The sequence below is a fragment of the Zonotrichia leucophrys genome, chromosome 1A, assembly GCF_028769735.1.
Source record: "Zonotrichia leucophrys gambelii isolate GWCS_2022_RI chromosome 1A, RI_Zleu_2.0, whole genome shotgun sequence".
Lineage (NCBI taxonomy): Eukaryota > Metazoa > Chordata > Aves > Passeriformes > Passerellidae > Zonotrichia > Zonotrichia leucophrys.
Genome location: NC_088170.1, coordinates 27,656,045 through 27,681,736, shown reverse-complemented (window position 1 = coordinate 27,681,736; position 25,692 = coordinate 27,656,045). Strand labels below are relative to the sequence as shown.

The 25,692-nt window shown below is 35.5% G+C and overlaps 1 protein-coding gene across 6 annotated transcripts in view; it reads left to right on the top strand.

The window, feature by feature from the left end:
- PPP1R12A (protein phosphatase 1 regulatory subunit 12A) overlaps positions 1–25,692 on the top strand; it is a 112,451-nt gene that overhangs the window by 82,307 nt on the left and 4,452 nt on the right. For 2 of the 6 annotated variants that reach the window (XM_064701993.1, XM_064701997.1), the window contains 13 exons: positions 540–662; positions 2,027–2,188; positions 2,629–2,805; positions 6,411–6,501; positions 7,944–8,141; positions 8,318–8,486; positions 10,487–10,605; positions 11,262–11,327; positions 14,469–14,485; positions 15,247–15,388; positions 16,046–16,150; positions 17,017–17,064; positions 21,467–21,517. In XM_064701993.1, the coding sequence (XP_064558063.1) occupies positions 540–662; positions 2,027–2,188; positions 2,629–2,805; positions 6,411–6,501; positions 7,944–8,141; positions 8,318–8,486; positions 10,487–10,605; positions 11,262–11,327; positions 14,469–14,485; positions 15,247–15,388; positions 16,046–16,150; positions 17,017–17,064; positions 21,467–21,517 (1,468 nt within the window). Of the gene's footprint in view, positions 1–539; positions 663–2,026; positions 2,189–2,628; positions 2,806–6,410; positions 6,502–7,943; positions 8,142–8,317; positions 8,487–10,486; positions 10,606–11,261; positions 11,328–14,468; positions 14,486–15,246; positions 15,389–16,045; positions 16,151–17,016; positions 17,065–20,420; positions 21,429–21,466; positions 21,518–23,177; positions 23,328–25,692 lie in introns of those variants that run through there. The other 4 variants (XM_064701998.1, XM_064701994.1, XM_064701995.1 and 1 more) reach the window with 4 other exon arrangements.

Genomic DNA, 25,692 nt, shown 5'->3' with positions numbered 1-25,692 from the left:
GAAGTCATGTCAGCTAGTGATACATGTCAGACCCCTCAGGAATGGCTACTGCAAGCCTACTTAGGCTGGTCTTAGAGTATCATGAGTTCTAAAGGCTTGCCAGCTTTTAAACTTCTTATAACATCAAAGAATGAAAAATGCCATCAAATCAGCTATTAAAAAAGCCAAGTAGATTTCCCTTATTGCACTGGATAATCTCAGGAGTAAACAGAAAAACATCTTGTTCCTTTTTGGAGAAAAACAAAGCTAGGAATGACCACAGATAAAAAGCAACAATTGATTTAATGTTGATTAGGTCCTCTTTAGCAGTTTTCTTTTGATGCTACTTTCTTCTTATATTTCTAATTGTGTTACTATGGATGTAGTATTTTTTCACACAGGCTTGAAAACGATTGTCCATAAAAGCAATTTTATTCCTTATTCAGTTATGTTTATTTTAAGTGTGTTATCCAGGATTTTAATTCAAAGTTCCTGTTCAACTCACATCCAAGAACAGCCTTCTTTAATGTGAGTTTGCTAAACTAAAATCTCTTTTACAGGGATTCGTCTGCTAGTTCAATACGTGGTGGCAGTTCCTACACCAGGAGAAAATGGGAGGAAGATGTCAAGAAAAACAATTTAAATGAAGGTCCTGCGTCATTAAACACAAGTTATCAAAAAAGGTGTGGGATTTTCTCTTTTTTTTATCAAAATAGGCTTAAAAGTTAACAAGCACTGAATCGTTTTGTAAGGACAGTTTAAAACTGAATGGTGACATTGCCATGTTCATAATAATTGCAAAGTGTGTATTGCAATGGTTATGCTGGTTTTAAACATGCAGTTGTATGCTGATGAAGTGGTTGCGCTGATTTTAATCTATGTAATTAAAGTTAGATGCTTGCTTTTTCCAGTGGTTTATTTCAGTTTGGGGTTCATTTGATGCTTTCCAGATTAGTTCAGTAGTCAGACAATTTTTGAAAATGTTGCAATAGGTATAATTCTGCTTGGTATATGAAAAGGGGGAAAACACTGTTGTATTCTGGTTATTGCATGACAGTCTTGGAGGTATTGGACTGCTGTCGTTAATTGTAAATTATAGCCATACCTATGTTGAGTATCAGCATCACAGAATACATAAAATTCACTTGAATGCAAAGTAAATTATGAAAATACGAGAATAGTTCTCAGGTGTGCTGGTTCCTAACTTGCAGAATTTTCTTAGGAAGAATCATATGCTGCATATATACTACATGATTAACTTTACTGCATTGTGTCATTTCAGTGTAGCTATGTGAGTCAAATTCTTCATTGTAATTAGTGGGGCAATAAATAGCTAAAATGAATAGATCAAGGAAAAGAGTCGAATAACTAAGCTGCATATTGGTACATGCTGCTGATGTACACAGTACATACTTAGCATTTTTTTGTCTTGACATTGATATTATCAGTTATCAGGCTGTCTCATACAGCATAATGCATATTTATTTCTTGTAAACCATTGGGTCTGCTTTATAGCTTGAAGAGCAAGGGAAAAACCTGAGTGGGAGGTTATTCTTCCTGGGAATGATTAAAGATTTTTTTTTTTAAATGGGGCAGTATATTTAATTGCTTTCAAATTATAAGAGGAGTGATATTGATGACATTTTCTTTCCTGACAAGCTGTGCAGTAAGGTTCTGCATTTTCTGAGGTATTCAGTGTGGGTGAAACAGCAGTTTAAAAATGGGACATTGGGGGCCCTATATAAATGCTTTAGTAGATCTGATCAAGACATTCTTACATAAACGAGTGAGACTCCATTCTTTATCCTCTTTGGTGAAGAAATGGTTGGGACTAAGGGACACTTCTGCTGCCCTCCAAAATCATAAATTAAAAGTCCTAGCCAAGGAAAAAATAGAAAAAAAGCTTCTTTTGCACCAGAAGTTTCCAAGACTCAACTGAGGCACAGAATACATGGGCAGAAGTTGAGTAGATCATTCAAAGCTTGGTGATATTTTAATGAGTAAATATCAGTAATAAATGCCATCATTGTACATGTCTCTCCTTCAGTGGCTCCTTTGGTAGAAGACAAGATGATTTGATAAGTTCTAATGTTCCAAGTACTGCATCAACAGTTACCTCTTCTGCTGGTCCTCAGAAAACGCTGCCTGCCAGCACAAACACTACTACGAAGAGTACAACGGGTTCTACTTCAGCAGGTGTACAAAGCAGGTAATGGCACCAGGACATTTTGTTCCTTTTTTTTGTCAGGTCTACTGTGTGCTTATGTATGTGCATGCGTTCTTGTTTAGTAGATCCTGGGGCTCTGGATTTTTTCACTTTACTGTTAAATTTGTTTTGATTTTATTCAATTTGGCTCAAAAATTGTGAATGGCTTTCTACTGTAACATGAAAGCCATGTCAGTATAAAAGAATAAATCAAATGTTAGAAGGGTCTGGAGAATAAAAGTTCAATTTTTGTGAACTGGTAATTCTTAATTTATTCAATTTAATAGCTCAAGCTGAGCTTTCATAGTAGAGACCTTTCTCAGTTTGCTTCCTAAAAAAAATCCATCCCTCATTTTACATGTTATTAGTTGTTTAGTAAAGTGCTTTCATTGTTTAGCTGTTTCCTTTTCTCTTTTTTTGTGTTGCTACTTGTTATGCTGTAGTACCTCAAATCGTTTGTGGGCTGAGGATAGTACTGAGAAAGAAAAGGACAGTGTTCCTACAGCAGTGACCGTTCCTGTTGCACCATCAGTTGTAAATGCTGCAGCCACTACTACAGCCATGACTACAGCTACTTCTGGCACTGTGTCCTCAACATCAGAGGTCAGGGAGAGACGGAGGTGTGTAAAGGTCCTAAGAGTAATGTTGCTCTTACCCAAAAGTTATACTTTTTATTTATTATTTAAAGGAATGTGTTGGTTACCACAGATTTGAACAGTATGGGGTGTAAAGCAATGTTGTTTTATTGCTGTGCATTGAAACAACTGGTACCTCAGTTTATCTAAGAGCTTAGTACTAATAGAGACCATTAATGAACTGTGATATTGTATGTTTTTGACTGGCCTTGGTTACTCATATGATATATGGTATTTTCAGATTTTATTTATCTTTATAGATTAAATGAGTCCTCTTAGAAGTACCAGTAATGCAACTCTCTAAAAACACTGAATTAAAAATAATTTAATTATCAATTAATTGATTACTGCAATTTCATGCTGCAGACTGAGGTAGTGTGCCATTGGCAGTATCCTAATAAGGCACAGCATAGCGGTTTTTCAATCATTTTGTATGCCTGACATTACTGAGAAGAGAGTATTGAACCCAACACATTCTGTTTCATTGCATGATTTAGGGTGTCTTCTACTTGAAAGATAGTCATACAATTTTAAATGCAATGCTTTAAGAGATATTCAGTATGAAGAATGAGTAAGAAGCTGATGTAAATCTTATTTTAAGAATATGGTGGGTTTTTCTGTTTACAGTTCCATGAAGGATGACTTAAGATTGGTGCATATTTGTTTCCATAAAGAGTTGTTGCCTTCTATTTATGGAAGCAAAAATAAGATTTCAAAAGATTGGTAATTCATGTTAACTTTCCTTTGTTCTTCTTTTTCTGGGTACTTATAAATGTTTATCCTTTAACCCTCCTGCTGCAAATTCAGATTTGTGTGTTGCTCCTGTAGTAGGTTCAAAATGTACTTTCTGTATCAGTGCCAGATATGTGTATCTCTGTATGTTCAAGGAGGTAATGAAGCTGTTCTTTATTACAGGAGGAAATTGTATTCCTTTGGTTCGCTTAAGGCAGCAGCATTTAAAGATTCCTTATAGAGGCCTAATTAGGGTAGTCTGTTTTCTGTAGTCTGCCTTCCTAACCAAAACTGAGATGAAAAAACTTCTATGATAAGTGGGTTATGTTTTTATTATTCCCCACCATGATTCAGGGAGAGTCCACATGTGCTGACAATCAATTTCAATAGCTACAGTAGCCAGAACCTGCATTTTCCATAGTGAAATTTGAATCAAACCCAAAAAATGAAAAGCATAATTAACAAAATGTGTGTTTTCTTGAGAGTAATTCAGAGTAGTTCAAATTCTAGAATTCAAATGCTCTTTCGGTCTTATATCTAGATAGATAGCTATATCTATCTTACATAGCTGGAAAGGCAAGGAAAATTAGAATTAGGCTTTTGCTTCTTGTTTGCTCTAACTGGTGTGTGTATACTAATGTGCATATAGTACATATGTTTTAGATACCTGCAGTTGGCCTGAAATGCTGTGGTTTTCTCTGACTGGGCTGATTGTGTAATATACTGTTGCAGATGCATTCTTGATGGCATATTAGTATATCCATGAATCTTAGAAATCAAAATTGGAATAATTGCTGCATGCATTTGAGAATGTTGTGCTCTAAATATGAGCACAAGCATATCTATCTGTAAATATACAGATAGATATATTTGTGTGTGTATCTACATATGTTTCTATGCACATGAAAAAATAAATCTATATTAAATATTACATGCTATATATTAAGTAATGAAGTCAGTTAATCTGTGTTTATCGACAAATTATATATTTAGAAAGTATGTTTGCAAGACTTATTTCAAAGATAGTTGAAAGTGAGGAATAAAGTACTTTATTGATGAAGCACATAATGGTGCATTCTTTTAGAACAGCTGAAGAAGCTATATTCTTCATTTGACTTTTAGGATTGGTGTAGAGAATCAGGGAAGGAAATGACAAACTTGAGTCTCTAAGTCTTTGTATCATGAATAATGCAGCGTAGGTAGCTGTGTGTGGCACATGCAAGGGATGCTAGGGAAGAGCACTTTCTACTCTTGACTGTAGCTGCAATGTGCACCTGAAAAGTTGAGACTTCATTTTTTCTCAGTGCAGTTTAAAGTATTTCATATTTGTTGGAAGGTAGGTATAGGAACAGCAGTTACTAAAAAGAAAGTTATGGAAAACAGTTTTGTAGCAATTTTAAGCTGTAAAGATGATACCTGCTCTGCAGTCAAGCCCTCCTAGGTAGATGGTGGTTCAGGTCAGGTTACCTAAAGCAGCCTAATGGCCTAGAGTTTTTGGGAAATAGAAAATCAATCAAAAATGCTGCTTGCAAGAGACCCAATAAGAAAATCAAATTTACACAGTGTAGGTTTTTTAAGATGCACCATAAGATGGGATTTGTTTCAACACTTTTAAGTAAAGCAGTAAGTTGTAAGTATTTCAATGGGGTAGAGCATGGGTTGTAATCCGTAGGTCTGTGTAAATGAAGTTTTTTAAATCTTAAAGTTGTTTCAGAACTCTTTTTAGTATGTGGGGATGTGCTAAGGCTACTAAATATATTATATAGGTGAGCAAATTGCTCTTTCCATCCATAAATTACTTAGTTGTTAATAACTGATGGCATAATCACTAGCAAATTATTGAAACTTTATCCAGTGACTCTTAACTATTCTTAACTAATTATGTATAAAGAGAGACAATCAGAAAATGTTATAGAATCTGATCTAAAGAAGCCTCAGAGAGGTTTTAAGCAGCCTTTAGGCAACCTTTTCATTTTGCTTTTTTCAAATTTTTTTTTCACTTTTTTTCTAATTTTAGTCAATTTAAGGATTTAAAAGCTGTGTGAAATTATAGCAGCTTCCCAGAGTATTCTGCCATAGAAAATCAACAAATGCATTACAATCTTTTAGTTCTTTAATTATGGGTTTACATACATAGAAATTTATGCATTTGTGCATGTATCTATGTCCTGTTGGATTTTTACTTGTTATCTGGATTAGAGAATTTCTTAAAAAGAATCCGGACCTTGTATCTACCCTAGTACCCTTTTATCTTTGATTACACTTACCTGCTTATTCTGCAGGACTGCTGTGGGTTTCATGAGGATTTATTTTTAAGCTCATTTTTTTCAAAGGGATTTGGATTACTCAAAGCGTGGATGATTAATGTGAATGTATGGTAACCACCTCCTCAGGGATTCTTAATTTCTAGTGAAATGGATGATACAATTAGATTTTCTGCATTAACAGTACATTTGGCTTTTTCTGAAACCTTATAAGTTATGTTAAAAGGTAATACATACACATATTTGATATATAAAAGTCTAACTGGCTGAATCTCTGAGGTCTTCTACCTCTGTGTTAGTAGAACAGTGATATACCAGATGAGCTGAAGTTAAATTTATAGAAAATGGTAAAAAGAAATGTAAATTCAGTAGGAAAACTGTGTATTTTACTTGAGTTCTACAGCTGCTCTCTTGATGAATAAGTAGATCAGTATGATGTGAATGAAATGTCTAAAATGTAATCTATCCTATATAGTTAAATATTTTCTTATGACTGCCTTTGTTTTCAGTTTGCATTGTTGGGGGGGGTTGACCATTTAATAAATTTGTGCAGAAATTATCATGTGCCAATTTTGTTTGTAATTAACTCTTTAGATCATACCTCACTCCAGTACGGGATGAAGAGTCCGAGTCCCAAAGAAAAGCTAGATCCAGGCAAGCAAGACAGTCTAGAAGATCTACACAGGTATAGTATTACTAAAGCTTCTACATGTTTGAAAACATACCCATAACATCATTCTTCAGAAGCAGGCATAGCATACTGCATTTGCATCCATTTCTAACCTTTTTTTTTCTGTGCAGGAGCTATTGTAGATAATATGATTGAGCTGATCAACATGGATAGCTAATAAGATTCTAATAGCTAATAACATTAAAAAAATACTTTTAATCTTATTTCTCTGGAGAAGGAAGCATACTAAAAGAGAGGTTTTTATTACGTGCTAATAATCTAGTATCTAACTGCATATCTCCTTGCAGCAGTTCTCTCTCTGAGTTTTCGTGCTGATATATTTGGGATTTCTTCCCAGTTTTTATCCATATCTATCAGCAACTAGCACAATCCTGTCACAGGGAGCAATGTGGCAGGAGCAAAATAGGGTATCTCTAATGGTACTTAAATGCTCTTTGGGCAGTGGAGCAATTGCCAGCCACTGTCTGCTGGCAAACTGAGAATAATCAGCAAACAGTCCCTGGATAAAACAGCACAAAGTACTGTAGCCATTTTCCTTTCCTGTTTTTAGGCTGAGTCCATAGCTACATTGCTTACTGATGTTGCTTTCAAATCTTTGCAGTTTTAAACCCCTCATATACTTCTGGTTAGCTTTCCAAATGAGAGATCTGTGCTGTTTGATACAACTTCATTGTATAGGACGTATTTTTACTTCATAGCACTAATTCAGAGCCCTGAATGGTGGTCAGGCTACAGGCTAACTATTGCTGAATCCTTACAGTGAAGAAGCTACCAGGAATTACTGGATTAAACTTTATCAACACTCAAAGCAATTCAGTAACTCATAAGATGCAAAGTTGGCTTTGAAGAGTAGATTACAAAGAGTTTTGAGCAATGTCTCAGTAAGGCATCAGCTGAAAACTAAAGTAGAAAAAAACTGTCTTCATAAAATTGTTTGCTTTCTGAGCTTATTTTGAAACTAGTTTATAGCCTAAAAATAACAAGAGACTTTTTAGTGTTGCTGACCTAAAAATCCAGTTGGAAGGAATTAATTTGTAAAGTATTAACCTTTCTGAAAATATGAGTATTATATTTTTAGGGTTCTTTCAGAAATGTTTACTGTGCTCTTGATCATATTAAAAGCATCTATTGGATTCTTAAATTATTTCTATAGGATCTTCTATGCAATCTCTATCTACTATTTCAGCTAAAAATTGGCTTGCTGGAGAGTCTGTGGTAGATTGCATTAGAGCAATTACTTGCCACAAATCAGAGTTTGGTTCCAAGATTCAAGAGGCAAGCTTATAGGTAGAATATGTAGGTAAAATTTATTTCTTAATAGATAGATTTAATTTTCTTAAGTTGAATATCTTCTTTAAAATATTTATGTAATGTGATCGTCTACAGTAATGTTAATGTTATATTTGACTGATGTTTCCTGACTGCTGTTTTCCCAGGGCGTAACACTGACAGATCTTCAAGAAGCTGAAAAAACTATAGGAAGAAGTCGTTCCACAAGAACCAGAGAGCAGGAAAATGAAGAAAAAGAAAAGGAGGAGAAAGAAAAGCAAGACAAAGAAAAACAAGAAGAAAAGAAAGAATCTGAAACTAAAGATGATGACTATAAACAAAGATATTCCCGAACTGCTGAAGAGGTATTTTCATGATGAGTCTCTTTAGGTAGAGAAATTATATGAATCTTTACTCTAACAATATTATATTAATTTTGATAATACTGTAAGAATAATTTATATAGTTAAATGTTTTCATATCCCGTGGTTTGTATTCATTAATCCTGGTAAATTAATTCTGACATTTTTCTGTTGAACAGCCGTATCATCGCTACAGACCAAGTTCAACTTCAACTTCCTCATCATCCACCTCTTCGCTCTCCACGTCCACTAGCTCTCTATCCAGTTCAAGTCAGCTAAACAGACCAAACAGCCTTATAGGTATAACTTCTGCCTATTCTCGGAGTGGAACAAAGGAAAGTGAGAGAGGTAGGAGTACTGTTTAGGAAGGAGTTTTTGTTATTTTGTTGACAAAGGACAGTTTACATTCCTATAGGTATGTCAAAATGCAGTGAGATACGTAAGACCACTGGGAATGTACCTTGCTCAAATCTTCTGTAAGAAATTTCAAAACTTTCAGAGAGGAAAAAAGATTTTCTGTATTTGGTGGTGTTTCGTGGCCATGTGATTTTTTTCCATTGTTGGGTCACAGAAATTTCAAATACACTCCCATAAATACCCACATAGTGCTGTAATTTCTACTTTCACACAGTACCTGTAATAAAATGCTATATTTCAGGGTCTAAATACTTTCAGGTATTAAAAAGGAATTTTACTTTATTAAATAATTGCTAAATAACTAGGGGTTTGTTTCAGTCCTTCCACACTGAAGGACTGAAATGATGCTTTATTTCTTTAAGGACCTCTCAGGGTTGTATGAGCAGCTGGAAAAGGAAAGGGGATGTTTCCCTTTGCGGTTCAAATGTAACCAAACTTCTGCTTTAACTGGTTTGTGTAATTTTAAACTGAGGATTAGATGCCTGATACAGAGATCACAAAATGTTCTCTGATGTCACAGAGATTTTGCCTTCATTTCAAATATGAGTCCCCTGCTATAATTTTGAGAGATGTTGTTCTTTGCCTGTCAAATGAGGAGCCTGTTAACAGTGTGATCTCTTTTCTTGGACTTGACACTGTTGACTTGAGAGAAATACTTTAATTCAAGTTATTGATCAGTAACTTCAGTGGGGTTTACTGATTGAAATTGATAATTTTGTTCTACAGAGGGTCAGATAAAATGATCCACTGATGAAATCTCCACGAACTATATAGCATTATTGCCATATTCCCTAGGATGGTGATTTCTGAGGAAGTACTGGGGCTGGATATACTTTCTGATTTTTTTTCCCTTTGTCCTAAAATGAACTGAAACTTGGATTATGATTCTTTTGTAATGCATGCTTACTCTAGGAATCTCATGCTAGATTTTTCTATGGAAATTGTTTTCATGTGGTAAATATTAGCTACCAGAGGTTTTATTTTTTTTTTTGAGTTACAACATTTGGAGGAGAAATACTCTATCATTTGAAATCCCAGAGGTAAAATCCTAGTTTATTAAATTTGGAAAGGTGTATGTTCACCACAAATATATTTCCCTTCTTTTCTATTTAATTTTTGCTTCACTCTACAGTGTTTATTTACCTCTGAAGACTAGTGATGATAGTTATTAATGATTAGTGATTCTTCTATCTGGACTCAGTTCTGTGATTTTTTTATTTAATAAAAGAACATCAGACTGAACAAACTGCATGATAATAAGCAAAGAACTTTGGTTTGGGCAGGTTTTTTTAATGGTTTTTTTTCCACAAGTTGCTTGTGAACACATAGGGTAGCAAACACCATCCTGAGTTGTTACATCTATTTTCAATTGCCATTGTGTTAGTTTTAAAGAAAAAGGATATCTGTAATACAGTAATAATCTAATCTAGGAGGTCCCAATTTATTCTTCCTTACAGCAAAAATGGAGGGGATTGTGGTGAAAAGGAGGCATCTAAGAAGGATTTGTAAAAGCTGGGGGTTTTTTAATACTGCATCCTTGATGTATGGAAAAAAAAAAAGCTTGTTTGAGGAGGAATGGTAAAGGATTACCTTCTCTTCTTGTGTACTTCTATACATCTGCTGATACAGATGTTTCAATTATTACATGGCAGTTTTGAAAACTGAATTGTAAATCCAAGTTGTACTGTATTAGTCTTACATTAAGGCATTCTGTTTAGGTTACTGATGTGAAATTAGTATTTACAGTATTTTAGAGCTGTGTGTTCTGGGGAGTGTATGTTACAGCAAACCCTGTATGTGGTAAGAAGCTCTTCAGTGAATTTATTTCAGGTAAAAAGAATTTATTGTGGGCATTTTAAAGACTGAGAAGAAGTATTTTAGAAAATTAGGTTGTGTTGTAATTCAGTGAATGAGAAGGTTGTTCTTAACAGAAGGGAGCAAAAAAGAAGAAGAAAAGGAAGAAGATAAGTCACAGCCTAAGTCTATAAGGGAAAGACGGAGACCAAGAGAAAAACGACGATCTACAGGAGTTTCATATTGGACTCAGGATGTAAGTAAACTTCACTTGTAACAAAATGAAACATGTATAGTGTACTCTTAAAATAGAGAATTGTTTAGAGTAATTCAGTATGTAACTCACTATTCTAGAAAAAAATTAAATATTCTTAGGTTTTGGTTTGATGCTTTCAGGAGCAAAATCAAAATTAAGTTTTTTCAGTTGATACTGCTAACCAGAATTCTAGAACACTGTAGTAACCATAACTTAATAGGAATTAATCACAGTCTAAGGAAAAGAGATAAATTAATGAACAAATCTTTTCTGTTGCATGCGTACCAGAGATGTAAAAATGAGATTCTTGATTTGGCACATTGCGAGTAATTATGTATTTAACAACTTGAAGAACTGCTGTCAGATTAGAAAGGTTATATTTGATGTTTCTGACTATTCCTTTTCCCTTTTCTTTGTCACGAGATCCATATGTAATGTAAAAGCCAGATTTTCATGTGTCAAATGCAAAATGGTTTCATCTCCTTCTAGTACTGAAAACATGTACCTCTTTGAGAATTTTCTTCATATATCCTATATATTCTTTGTGGAGTATTCTTCTGCTCTTATATTTTCATATTCAAAGTGTAGAATGCATTAAAATTTTATTAAGTTTTCAGCAGTTTTAATTATTTTTCCTCTCCTACCTCTTTCACCAGAGTGATGAAAATGAACAGGATCACCAATCTGATTCAGAAGAAGGAACAAATAAGAAAGAAACTCAGGTAATTTAAGAAAGAGAATTTGTTAATTAACTTTTAAGAGATACATTTTGTTGTAAAATTTTTTTACAGTTGAATTTACATATCAACAGTGGCCATAAGTGACCATTTTGACTTCCATTCTGATTCTGTAGAATTAGCATCCAGAAAATGGAGATTCAGTTTTTGACACACAGGTCAGGGACATGATGCAGCAGGTTACTGGACCAAGCATTTGGTTTCTGCCCAGCAAAATTTTTATTTCACCTACCTTGTTATTTTCAGATAAATTATGGCAAATTACTTACACACACGAATTAAAAGCTTTGAAAATTAATCCCAGTGCTGTCATTATTATAATTAAAAATAATATGCAACGTTAATTTAAGGAAACACAAAAAATTGAGGAGCGCAATGTATGTAATTTCTTCAATGAACAAAATGGTTTTCTAAATATCTTAAACAAGTATTATTGGTCTTGAGAAAAAGTCAAGTGGAAATCTGTATAATAGGCTTGATTTGATAGGAAAAGTTCTTGAAAACAGAAAGGTATTTGGCAGTGGGATGAAGAGGTGTTGAAAGGGATTAGTTATATAAGCTGAGCTATAAGAAGAATGTATTTCTTTTGACCTAAACCCTGGAGTAGCACACTACAGAATCATGTTCATTACTTAGGAATAAACCTCAAGTGATATTTCTTTCTTTTTTTTGTAAAAGCTTCCATTACACATCTGTTAAATATTTTAGTTAAGGGACTCATTCTATGCCATTTTGGTTTGCTGTCTTTTTTATTTCTGTGCCACATTAACATAACTACATAGTCCTGTTTCCTTGCCTTCCACTGGTACATATCATTATCCTAAGGTCTGTAATTCACATTCTTTTCTATAGACATTAATTTTGGTAGAGCATTCTGTGTGGTGCTTCTGATAGAATTAATAACATTACAGTGAAATACTGCTAAATCAGTCCCAAAATCATGAATATTATTGAAAGGGCGAATGTGTTGGGCTGGAATGGTGGAGAAGTATAGAATTGACTGACCAAGAGTTCTTGGACATGTGCACTTTTTGCTGTGTGCCTAGGGCATGAGAGTGGTGGTGAATGGAATTCCGTCCAGCTGGCACGTGATCATGAGTGGAATTCTGCAGTGTTCAGTGTTGGGGCCAGTCCTGTCCAATACTTTCCCATATGATCTGGCTGAGGGGATCTAGGACACCCTCAGTCAGTAAGTTCAGCAGGAGTGTTGATCTGCTGGAGGGCAGGAAGGCTCTGCAGAGGGCTCTGGACAGGCTGGATCAGTAGGCCAAGGCCAACTGGATAAGGTTCAATAAGTACTGGGTCCTACACTTGGGTCCCAACAACCCCATGCAGTGCTACAGGCTGGGGACAGTGGCTGGGAACTGCCCAAAGGATAAAGCAGCTGGGAATGCTGGGGACAGTGGCTGAACATGAGCCAGCTGTGCCCAGGTGGCCAAGAAGGCCAATGGCATCACCAATAGTGTGGCCAGCAGGACCAGGGCAGGGATTGTGTTCCTGCACTTGGCACTGGTGAGGCCACACCTTGAGTCCTGTGTCTGGTTCTGGGCCCTTGACTGCAAGAAGGACATTGAGGTGCTGGAGAATGCCCAGAGAAGGGCAACAAGGCTGGGGAAGGGTCTGGAGCACAAGTCCTGTGAGGAGTGGCTGAGGGAGCTGGGGCTGTTTAGCCTGGAGAAAAGGCGGCTCAGGAGAGACCTCTCTCCAGCTCCCTGAAAGGAAGCTGTAGCCAGGTGGGGGTTGGTCTCTTCTCCCTGCTAACAGGGACTGGATAAAAGGAAACAGCTCCAAGCTGAGCCAGGGAGGTTCAGGTTGGACATGAGGAAGAATTTTCTCACTGAAAAGGGCAGTTAAGCATTGGAACAGGCTGCCCAGAGAGGCTGTGGCGTCACCATCACTGGAAGCATTCAAGAAACAACTGGACAGGACAGCTTTATGGTCATGGTGGTGTTCAGTCAAAGGTTGGACTCAGTGATCTTGGAAGTGTTTTCCAACACAAATGATTTTATGGTGAAACACCAGAACAGTTTGCCCAGTTTTCTACAAAATCTCTTAATTCTCAGCATTATTATGGTCTTGACAGAAAATGGCGTTTTGTTAGAAGTGGTTAGGCTATAGCATCTGTATATAGTATCTGATATCTTTGATATCCTCTGTGCAGTAAATACACTTCAAGGTGTCAAAGGGTAAATTGAGCGTATTGTGGAGAATGTGGCTGTTTACATATGTACATTGAAAAAATACAGTTTCCTTCTATAAAAGGAAACCAAGCAAGCCAGATCAGCCCCCCTGGAAAACCACCTGTGGGGAAGGTTTCAGCCACTGCTAGGAGAATAACATTGGAAGACGTCCAGGTGATAATATGTCAGTAGAGTTTCTTGACTGAAATGTCTTCACTTAAGATTAGAATAATAATTGGGAAAAAAAAATGAATTTGTAATGACCACTCAGAGGGGCAAAAGGTTTGTATGACTGATGTAATACTCAGAGGACACTCCCTCACTCTTAAGTCATTGCTTTTAATTAAGTTTTGCTTGACAACTAAAAAGAGTTATTTTTTTATATTGCTTTCATTAATTAATTCATTCATTCCAGGTGAATCCACAGGGACAAAATTTACTGTAATTAAGTCTAATAAGTACTTCCTTATGTTGTTGGTGTAGTAACTTGTTTCCAGTCACACTGTGTTGAAACAGCGATCCTGTATCTTAATATATTGTTTTGAGCTGAAGTCATTATTTTCAAAACATTGTAGCTGATGTTAAAGAAGAGAAAGAAGGAGCAGTGACTTTGAGGTACACTGTTCTGATGCCTTTCATAACAAGGAAGCAAACCCAGAATGCACCAAATGCTGAAATAACTCTACTGTTTAGGACACTCCAGACTTTTAGAGTGTTAACATCCTTGTAAATCATATTTTGTCAAGTGCATTCTAGCACATATTTATTTTCTTTTCCAGACATAACAAAATTGAAGCTTGACACAGTTCAGATAATACATGCTGGTGGATAGCTTGCACATTTGATCTAACTGATTAGTTGTGTTTGTTCACAGATTGTTATATATTTTAATTAAATTATTCACCAATCCATTCTTTTTCTCTCTTTTTACCTCTCCCCACCTCAGAGTGAGAGCCTTTCAAGGTATGTGCAATTTAAACAAATTAATTAGAATTGTTACACTTTCTGTCATTTCAAGTTGTTTATGTACAAATTCAGCTTTAATCCGGTGGTTGGATTGAGCTTTCAAAGGCTGTAATTTTATTATTTTATGTTCTGATTGGTGAAAATCTGTTAAATAAAGCTGCTCTAACACATGATTAGTGAAGAGTGAACACTGAAATTGCTCTTAACTTTATTTATGCAGGGTTTTATTGAGTTATTAGGATAAAGACTGCTAAAGATTTGTTTCATCGGCTGGTTCTGTTGAAATACTAGAATTCACAACAAATAGTTTTGAAATCCTTGTTGCTGTAACAAAACTTAAAATTCATCTAGGCCATTCATCTAGTGTTTCTTAAAAGACTAATATTAAACTAATATACTTTTTTTAAAAAATGTTATTTTTAAATAAAGAAGAATTAAGCTATCTAAGCCAGTTTTGAAGTATTTTAAGGCATGTAAATATTTGCTTGCATTAAATAATTTAATTATATTTAAAATATTTCTCTGCATGCATTACTCTGCAGACTGAGCAATTTGAAAACATTTTCATCCAGAATCTTAAAGTACTGGAGAATGTAAAAATGAAATTTGCATCAAATTAGGAAATGGTAGTCTAACAAAAATACCTAATGACATTTGGTTGTTTACAGCTGGGTAGCAGCAAACTTAAAACATTTGATACGCTATGGGATCTCAGTTTGGCTGCAAAGGCAAAGAAAAACCAGAATTTTCTTTTACAGATACGATTCGGGATCGCTCAGCATGTCTGCAGGCGATCGCTACGATTCAGCGCAGGGGCGATCAGCATCACAGAGTTATCTTGAAGATCGAAAACCATACTGCAGTAGACTAGAGAAAGATGATAGCCCTGATTTTAAGAAGGTATCTGATTCAATAAGTTTGGTGCAAAAATAGGATTTCATTGCTGCTTTTCTTAAATTGTGTGAAAGTAGTCTCACATTGCATTCGAAATGCTGCCTAAAGTAACTTAGCCGAATGGAGAAGCACAGCAGCCACTACAGTGGGGAAAAATATACATTATGAAGCAGCTTCTGGCTTTTGTACTTTTCAAGGCAAGGGAGAAATCAGAGGAGCTGAGATACAGTCAAATTTTAAAAAATAATATGATAGTATTTCTCATAAGAAGGTATTATTAAAACTGATGTATGTATATGTGAAGACTTTATTATGTGTTTGCCAGCTTACATAGATACGAGGTAAAAATATGTTTAGATCTTGTTTTAAAATAGAGGAGGAGTTTGTTGAAAAGTTTACTGTGGTGGGGTAATCTGTGGAGTCAGAAGAAAAAAAGATGGCTTAATTATGTGTAAGGTAAGTTGTGTGCTCCCTATACAAAGCTGTTTGTTTCTAGAAATATTTAGTAACAGTTCCTTACCATGCTTGCTGATTTTAAACATCATTATTTTACTTCTTAGACTGTTAATGTATTTTTAATTTTGCATGTGCTTCAGTCATACTTCTGAAGTTTTTTGGCTAATCTCACCATTATCTGATTTTTTAACAAATATTTTCTCTTAGCTTTATGAACAGATTCTAGCTGAAAATGAAAAACTGAAAGCACAGTTACATGACACCAACATGGAACTTACAGATCTTAAGCTACAGTTGGAGAAGACCACTCAGGTTTGTAGAAAACAAAAAAGCATGTACTTAACCAACACTGTAGATAATAAACCAGAAGCACCCCAGCCTATGGGGTGCTCTTCACTAGGCATCAGCTTTGTTTTTTATCCAAAGATGGGAATGGAGAATTTTTCTCTAAAGAGAGAGGAGTGCAGGATTCTGGTCTTAAACTGTGAACAAAATGTGAGACTGCTTCCTGTCTACTTAAGTAATAGTGATTCTTGCCAGCATGTATCTGCATGCAGCTTTTTTGCAGGGTAGGAGTAAACATTTTCTACACTGTGAAGCTTATATTCAAACTGACAAGTGGGACTGCTGGCAAATTGGCATAACCTGCCAGTTCTTCCTGGCTGGTTAGGTAGCTTATTTTGGAAATGAAGAGCAAATAATGCATTCCTGTTACCAATAACTGCTGTCAGATAACAGTGCTGCATACAGTTTCACAAGACACGTATACTGGAGTTAGATTTGTCTAAATTTGTCTACTCTTGCTGTAGAATGTTTCATATTGTCAGATCACATCACATCACAATTTACGTGTACTTAATTGTCTTTGATGCATACCCTGCAAATGTTAGTGAAGAACATTTAAAAGATGCCAGTTTTGTAATGCTTTTAGATAGAAATACTGTGTTTTTCCTGTTAGCCAAAGGCTGTGTAGTGATTAAATAACAGGGGTGGTCACAAAAGAAGTGCATGATAAATCCAGCTTATTCTTTATTTCAGTGTTACTTCCCTGAACATACTTTAAAATGGTTTTGATTACATACTTCAGACAGAATATTAAAATGTCTAATTGATTTTTTTCATCAGTTCTGTGTTATGTCAAAGCACATGTCAATGTCTTCATCAATTTTGTGTTTCAGAGACAAGAAAGATTTGCTGACAGATCACTCTTGGAAATGGAGAAAAGGGTGAGTTTCTTCCAAAGAGCTTTTAAATACTCCAAGCTTTGTTTTAGCTTGTTTTGCAACCCCTGTTTTGGATAGATTTTAGTAGGAACAGAAGCCTTTCTTATAGTTTGCATTTTTTAGAGGATTTGGGGATTTTAGGTTTCAAAGTGGCAATGAATGTGAGGTGGGAATTGCCTTTAGTTTGCCTGTTCGTTCATGATAACCAGTTTCTAAATTCTACTGCCCTCCAGGGATCTGCCACTTGTTCCATCTCATCCAAAACAATGTTGGCATCCCAGAGGGTTAAACAGATTCATTGTGTCTCATCTTTTAACACATTTCCAAGATTCAGAGAAGTTAATTTCCTCTGAGCTTTCCAGAGGTACCAATTGTTGGTAATGAGATAGCTGTTTCTGCCTCAGAAACATGGGACCTTAAACCTGCTAATGATATAAAATTATCTTTATCTGCCTCTATGCTTGCACTGTAGCTGTTTCCAGAGGAATATGACAGTGGGGTAGGAGGAGAAAGTGGAAGAATGAGTAAGCAGTGCAGGAAGAGGGGCATCAGAGTCAGAGACAATCCTCAACTGAATGGGAAAGAAGTCATGCAGTGAATTCGTATGTGAGATAGACTGCAGGAATTATTTCAGAAGTTGGACACCTGATAATTTTAGGCCGCAATTTTCATGCTAATTAAAATCCAGCCCTATAAAAGTTTAGTTTCATGGCAGTGTAAAGCAAACTACATTGATTTTGTGGTGGTCTTGGCTTCCTTCATGACTGTGAACACTATGCGTTCTTTTCTTCTCACTTGATCCCGGAATGACACATTAGAGACAAACTGGAAAAGTTAGACTTTGACAATAAGAAGTGATGTGGTAAACATTTATTAATCCCTGGTAAACTTCATATTTACTAGCCTTTTGTATTGATTTTCCAATATTTTAGGTTTTAGTTATACAAAACAAGTTTTCGTTACACAAAACTGTCCAGTAATAAACAGACTTTACAGAAGCACATGGAGATGTAGAAATGCTCTCAGGCACCTCCTGAAGATTCATTGTATTTATCTTAATAGTCTCTGCACTTTATTGCTGCCGTTTAGCACATATTTCTCTCTTTAATTTTTTTGGCATCCTAGTGTGGACAGTGATTTCATCAGTAGAAGGGTTTCAGCAGCAGTTAATTGGTTTCTAGCATGGCCACGCAAGTGGACATTTATAATTTGATAGACGGAGCCGTATCCATTACTGTGTGGGTTCATAGGTAATGCACGGAGTGCTGCCTAGATAGACATTATTTCAGTGTTGAGTTACTGCTTGGCTTTCTCCCAAAACAGGCCATTGCGTTAGGACAACTGGCTTTTTTAGAAAGTCTTGCACTTTTTTTAAGGCATTCGGTCCAACAGCAAAATATCTTTCAGAAATGTTATTTTCCCTAAATGTATTAGTATTAAATCTAGTGGATAAAATAATTAACTTAGTGATGTATGTTTGTAACTTAGGTGCTGAATGGCTGAAACAGGGTTTACACAAAATTTGTACATCTGAATCTTGTTTATAATTACCCACTTCTTTTCAGATAGGAATTTAAATGAGGAATATATTTATGATTTTTTTTGTTGTTATTATTGTTTAAATCTGAAGCTTCACTTTGAATGTGACTGTAGCAGGATTCTCAGCTGCTAGTCATCAATAGCTGACCTCTAGAAATAAGCTTATTGAATTCAGCATTAAAAATAATTTTTAAAACACCTTTTTAGTGTGTAATGTAACAATAAAAATGTAAAAATTTAGAGAGATTGTAGACCTTTTTTAAGTATACTTCTCCATGTATATGACTTCACTAAAATAAAATATAAACCTAAAGACTTTTACATAAATTACATAGAGAAGAGGAGGGGAAAAGTAAAGTTGTGAGGAAAAATTGTAAGGAAAAAAAAAGCCAACAGAAAAAGAGCTGAAAGCATCTTTGGACTGTGATATTTTCCAGCTGAAACCTACTTTTTCAGTGAAGAAAATGAGAATATGTATTAGGCCTGGATTTGCACAGTAGTAAAATTCAGAAAATACTGGCTTTTAATTTTATTTAAATTCACCCTTCAAAAGTGGGTTTCCATGATGTGACTTTGTGATACATTGTGAATATTGTTCATTTGAAAACTGTTTACCAGAAAGGGATATTTCCATGGGGATGGGGGTAGAGATGAGAGCACATGTGCAAGGTCCTAGCAATACATGAGCAAAAATGAGGGTTTCTTTAACAACCTGTCACTCTGCAAAATAAGCAAACAGCCCTTTGCAGAATTCTGTATGACATGGTAATAAGACTTGAAACCAAAACTGAAACTTAGAGGTTTCAGTCTGGATGAGAAAGCAGAAAAATATAGGTACCTTTAAACAATTTCTTTCCCAAATTTAGAATTCTTCAGCTGGAAATTTGAATTGTGGAGAGGTGTATTTCTTTGTATTATTGATTATACAAATATATGTAGGCATATACATCTGGTTTTGCTTCTTAAAAATTGTATAGTGCTGGAGGGGTCAGTTTTTCATATGTGTATATCTGTGTATGTCTGATTTTTTTTCTTTTTTTTTGTGAGTTACAAATGATCCTTGACAGACCTTACAGAGTTGAGGAGTTACATAATAAAATTTTAGTCCTCATAGATTTCAAATGCTTTCTTTGAGTCCAGGAAATAATCAAATAAAACTGGCAAATCTTCTCAGTGACACTGCAATGCATTATTTCATTGGCATCCCTCAAACCAGTTCCTAAAAGAGTAAGCAGTTCAAGAGAAAGAGGAGCATAGCTTCAAATAATAGGGACAAAACAGTTCTACAAAGACTGTTATTCCTATACCAGTCTATTTGTTTATTTTGTATATTGTGAAGTATAAAATGTCAGTTAAAGATTTTACTGAATAGGTTTTTATTGCTAATAGACAAGTTCAACATGCTAGTTAAGCAAATGCTTTCAAAGTATTAAGAATTTCTAGACACCTGAAATTTTGAAATTTGTTTGATCCTTCATCTCTTGGTAATAGAAAAAATTGTTGAATATTGCTTAATATAAGAACACATCATATCTGTTATTTTGTAAAACTAGTAGGTAACAGATTAAATTCTAGGTATTGTAAGACAGTGTGGTATTTTTGTTAGTTAATTGCAACCTGTTAACTCACTGGTACTTATGCTCATTACAATCATTATTAAAAAAGTCTTATTTTGAAAGAGTTAATTACATTAAGTAGTAACAACTGCAGTAATATATTTATTACTTTGATAAAAATTAAAGTTGTTTGCTATAATGGGAAAATGTTGGGGTATAACTGCACTGTGATTAAACTAAATTCAAATGATTTATATCTGAAAGGTGTCCGGCAAGAGTCAGTATCTACTGGGCGGTATGATCTAACCAAAGTTTTACACACTCAGTCAATGCTGCTTGCTGTTTGCATAACACCATTGTATGCAGATGCATATGTCCACTTTGCAATAATCTGTTGCTTCTGCCTCTCACCCTCTGGAAAAAAATCTGAATGTAGAGTACTGATAACTGCAGCTGCTTTTAAATGAGATACACTGCATCGTCTGACACAGGAAAGCAAGCAATCAAGCTATAAACCCCAGAGTCTATTGCTCATCTGTTAGATGTGTTGAAAAATAGGTTTAAACAAAATAAAAATGTATCTGCACTGCAGACTGCAGTGTAGTATAGAAAACCCTAAGCTAACTTTCCATAAGCTGGCTTGTTATATAGTCAGTGTAATCAAGTTCTTATACAAAGGATAATTTCTCCTGTTTCTCAGGTAAAAAGGGAAATAAAAGGAAAATTAAACTATACGAGAAATGCAGAAAATATTCAGGAAACATTTTCTCAAGAAGCAGCTGATCTCATGTAACTAGATTTCTTTGGTACTGAGCTAAGTCCTATAGTGTCAGTTGTATCAACTATTGCAGTTTGGAGTGTGGACAGATCCCACCGAGCTGAGACAGATGTTTCAGCTACCTTTGTTTGCCTGTGAAAGCTTATGCTTTTGTGCTTGTATCTTCTAATATTCTTGTTTGTTTCTGATAATTTTCTGCATTTCTTGGATATTAAGGTCTTACAAAAGCCTAGCTCATGAAAAATAAATCCAAACAAGTTGTATACTTAAAACCTTTCTAAATTAGTGAAAAGGAAGGTGTATTTTTTGTAGGACTTGATATGAATTTCTCTGTCTCTTCCTCTTTGGATATTAAAATTCCATATTGACCAAATTTCTATGTATCACTGCCGTCACAAGTTTTCTGTCCACACTATGCTTTTGGTTGTATGGTCTTTGAAACTTGAAGTATTTCACTGTTACCACAGTATTTACAAGCTGTAATTTTTAAAACATTGTGTTGTTCAGCATTAACACACATCTTCTGATTTAGGAAAGAAGGGCGCTAGAAAGAAGGATATCTGAAATGGAAGAAGAACTGAAAGTAAGTACATTAGTACACTATTAGTTACAAAGTGTATTACTATGTCAGTAAGACATGTAGTCTTACTGATATTATTATTATTATTATTATTATTATTATTATTATTATTATTATAACAACAACCAGTATTACTGGTTTCTGTAATTTCACCAGAGAATAACTAAGTTACAGCTGCATGTCAGAGTCACTCCTGTCACACAGCTTGTAGCAAAGTTGTGCTCTGGCATAAGCAGCTGTACGGGTACGATTGCGAAGAAGGTGCTGAGTTCTAGGATTCTATAACATGGCTAACAAGAAACATTCAGAGGTGCTTAGGGTGAAACATATCTTAAGCTAATCAAGATGGAATAGCAGTCTACAAATTTGATGTGATACTCCTTAGTTTTATTTATAATTACTATTATTAAAATCCATTATTATTAAATAGTGGTAGCATATACTTGTATAGATATTTAAGCATTAAATGTTGTTTCAGTCTTTATCTCATGCTCTTTATTAATTAGATGGCATATTACAATGTTGATAGAAAATCTCCTGTTTGTGTAGTGTGAATCAGGTTTTACTTAACAAAATGCAGTAGGTAGATTTGAGCTGTTGACGAGTGATTGTTAGCATATTGATTTCTGCTTTTTTCACCTATGTATAAAGTGAATCTCAGAAGCAATATTCTTTTTTAAATAAATTACATTTCTGTTTGTTTGCGTTTTTGAACCAGTCTTTATCAATGTTAAACACTCTGATATCATTAAGAAGGGTGAGAATTTGGGTAGGTTTATTTTCTATTATGTCCTTTCGTATAAACATTGCACATGGCCTACAAAATTCATAGAATTTAAGTGGAATGTGAAAATACCATTATTTTGACATTTGATATTTGTCAAATTTGTACTGCTTAATAAGAAGTTTCCTTTTAAGCTCATTTTTGAGCTCCCTCTGGTGCTTGGAAATGGCATAAACTTCCAAATACTTTTCATTAAAATACATACACCAGGTTCTGTTGAAGTAATTGAAGCTGACAGGCAGAACAGCAAATGTGATGCCTCTGGCTCCCTTGGATTCAGGCCAAAATAGTTTGCTGTGAGGCAGGACACAACGTCTGTGATTCCTTGAAGGGTCTTCAGAAGTGAAATACAGAAAAAACAAACTATGATAGAGGAAAATAATGGTCTGCCTAAGAATAGAAGACAGGATGTGAGCTTCTAGGGAAAGCAAGGCTTCTGATAAAAATAGAGAATACATATATATTGCTTTTTCCAAAAGTTTGCTTTCAATAAGCAAGAAGTGAAAGTTTTAAATTAAAGATGAAATATTCTTCCCATAGTTTGTTGCATAGTTGTTTAAAAGTGTCTGTTAAACGTGTCATTATGTACAGGGTTTTGAATAGGAGATTCAGTTTGTGCAATTAGGATGTTAAGTGAAGAATTCCAGGAATAGCTCTCATTGTTAATGCATCCTGAACTGTTTTGGAAAGCTGTGACTAATCACTACTGGTACTTAGATTGCTTTTCAAGAATGTGCCACTTGTTTGATGCTTTCCTTTCACAGCAGCTTATTTACTTTAAACAGCACTGTTTCTTCTAAGTTTTCTTTCAGTTCTGCTCATCTAATATACATGTGGGGTTTTTTCTCATTTTCACTCCTATTTCTTTGATTCCTGCAGAAGCTGCAACAAATAAAGCAGATTGAATCTTTGAAACACATAAATGAGCGACTGGTGACTGAGAATAGGGCCTTGACCCGAGTGCTTGCCAAGTTGTCAGGGTCCTGTAGGCAACTGCGCTCTGTGGACTTGTAATTTCTTCCTTCTCCTTTGTTTAGCCAGGCAGGTGTTGACATTCAGTTTGTGCTTGGGCAGAATTTTACTATTAACACTTGTGTGTCAGAAACTGACTCAGTGTTGCTCGGTTCTGGAGGTGTGGCTACAGCTAAAGCATGGTGCCCAGTGTACAAGCTGGAGGTGTTGCAGATGTGCTGGAGTGGTGTGGTATTGTCCCTGCTAGCACTGAAGCTTGTCCTTGAAAATAAATTGGCAAGGATCTAGGAGACCTTTGACATGTTAAAATCTTGGCAACAGCCGAAAGGATTTGGGTTTGCATGAGGATACACTAAAGTCAGTCTCTTGTTTTGATGTTTGTGTAAATGCTCAAATAGATTTGCCTCTAGTTTCTAACAAATTGAAATTCAGATTTAAGCTTTGTTTCTGCAGTTTGGCCTAAGCACATAGAGTTGATAAAAGTTTAGTCTCAACAAAAAGAGTGTTTGAGAACTGGTTTCAATACTGTGCATTCCTGAATGGCTGCATTAGCAACCATTTTTCTTACATTTGTGTATTTCAGTGTTTCAGAGGGGACTAAAGTATTGTTTTTCAGAAATGTATTGGAATTTCAAGGTGATTACTGTTTTCACTTCAACTTCCCATTTGAGTCTTGCCAATCCTTATTTTTACATAGACCATTTAAAACATGCAGTTCTAGCACAGAGTTAAGATCATTGATTTATATTGCTATACATATAGGCATCCCAGTGTGGATGAGAGTCCTAAAGTGCATGGACCGTAAAATCACAGACACAAAACAAACTCTGCCTAGTGTGTCAGATAGGTTCAGATCCCTTTTGATAAGAGTATGAACTGCTTTGAGTTTCATCTTGGAAAACAATGCTAGTCTGTTGTTCTTACTGTTATTTTAGGAATGTTACAGAAAGCCATGGAAGGTTCAAAACTTACATAAGGATAAAATGTGGTTTCATTCTAAACCAAATCTATATGCCTTTTGTCCTCTTAAATATAACAAGTGTCTAGGCTGGAGTTTACAGTGAGCTTTTAAGATGTGTAGTTGGAAAAAAACAAACCAGCCTTCTGCACAGTGACTCTTGCTAAACTGCTTCCTTTCATCTACCCCCCTTCCCACTTGGAAAGGAGCACAATGAGCGTGCATTCTGCTCAGAATCTGATCTCGGGTTTTCCCCACTAAGAGGCCTGAAATGAAGAGGTTTATCCTTTTGCTTGGTGTCTTTATGGAATTGGACTAACATTAGGATGTGGTGTTCCTCATCCAGGCCCTGCATTCCACAATGCTCCCTTGTGTTAACCCTTCTGAGGAAGTGAAGTCAGCTCGCTGACCTGGCTGAAAACAAATCCCTTTGTTCATAATAGTACTTGATCCATCTCATCCCAGTATTGTTGGATCACTAAATTAACTGTGCAGAAAGCAGCAGGAGCACACTGCTGCATGCGGAGGCAGAGCAGTCCCTTTAGAGCTGGCCATCTTACACCAGCCTCAGCAAACAATGTGGTTTTTCAACACAGCTGAGCTAATCTAATGACTGCTGTCCACATCTACATATCCATACTGTCTTTTTTTTTGCTAGCAGTGGCATTCCTTTAACCATGGTGAGCCCTTTGGGGTGTTAACCAGAGAAAACCATTCAGTATTCCTCTCTAGCAGGAGTTTTCAATGGCAGGTGGTTGTGGAGCTTGAGTAGCCTAAACAGCAAAAGAGAAGCAGTGGACACACATCAGGAACCTTGACAGTATGGTGGTAGGTTAACAATAGCAGTGTGCCTGAGTAATCTGAGCAGGTACCTGAGCAGTTCTTTTGTAATCATTATTAACCAAGTTGTTTTGTGTGTACAAACTGGTAAATCCTCCAGCAAACACAGACATGGTTATTACTTTACAGAACTGAGATGGCTCCACTTATATCAGATGATTATTGAATCATGATTTGCTAAATTAAAATACTGCAAAGTTATAGTACTGCTAAATTATAATACTCCAAAGCTAGTCATGATACAGACAGACAAAATAGTGCATTTTTAATTGAATCTTATCACAGGAAGATACTTTGCTATTTTAGTGAGAAGCAAATTGGAATTCAAAGTGCAGTGTGTTACTGTAATTTTATTGAATTTGCTACAAAGGCCTTTTTTCCTCCCTCTTGACATTAAAGGTGTGTGGTGTCACCTCACGAGAAGTTTGAGTACCCATAGAAATGCACTGCTCCAAGAGATTTGTTTAAAGTATGTGGGGATTAGTATTGATGAGAAGTGTCAGTATTTTAGGTTACATGTGTTTATCCTTCCTTATGAATCTCCTGATATTGACAGAGCTGTAGAATTATTCAGATTGGAAAAGACCTCCAAAATCATCAAGTCCAACCAGTGCCCCAGTCCAA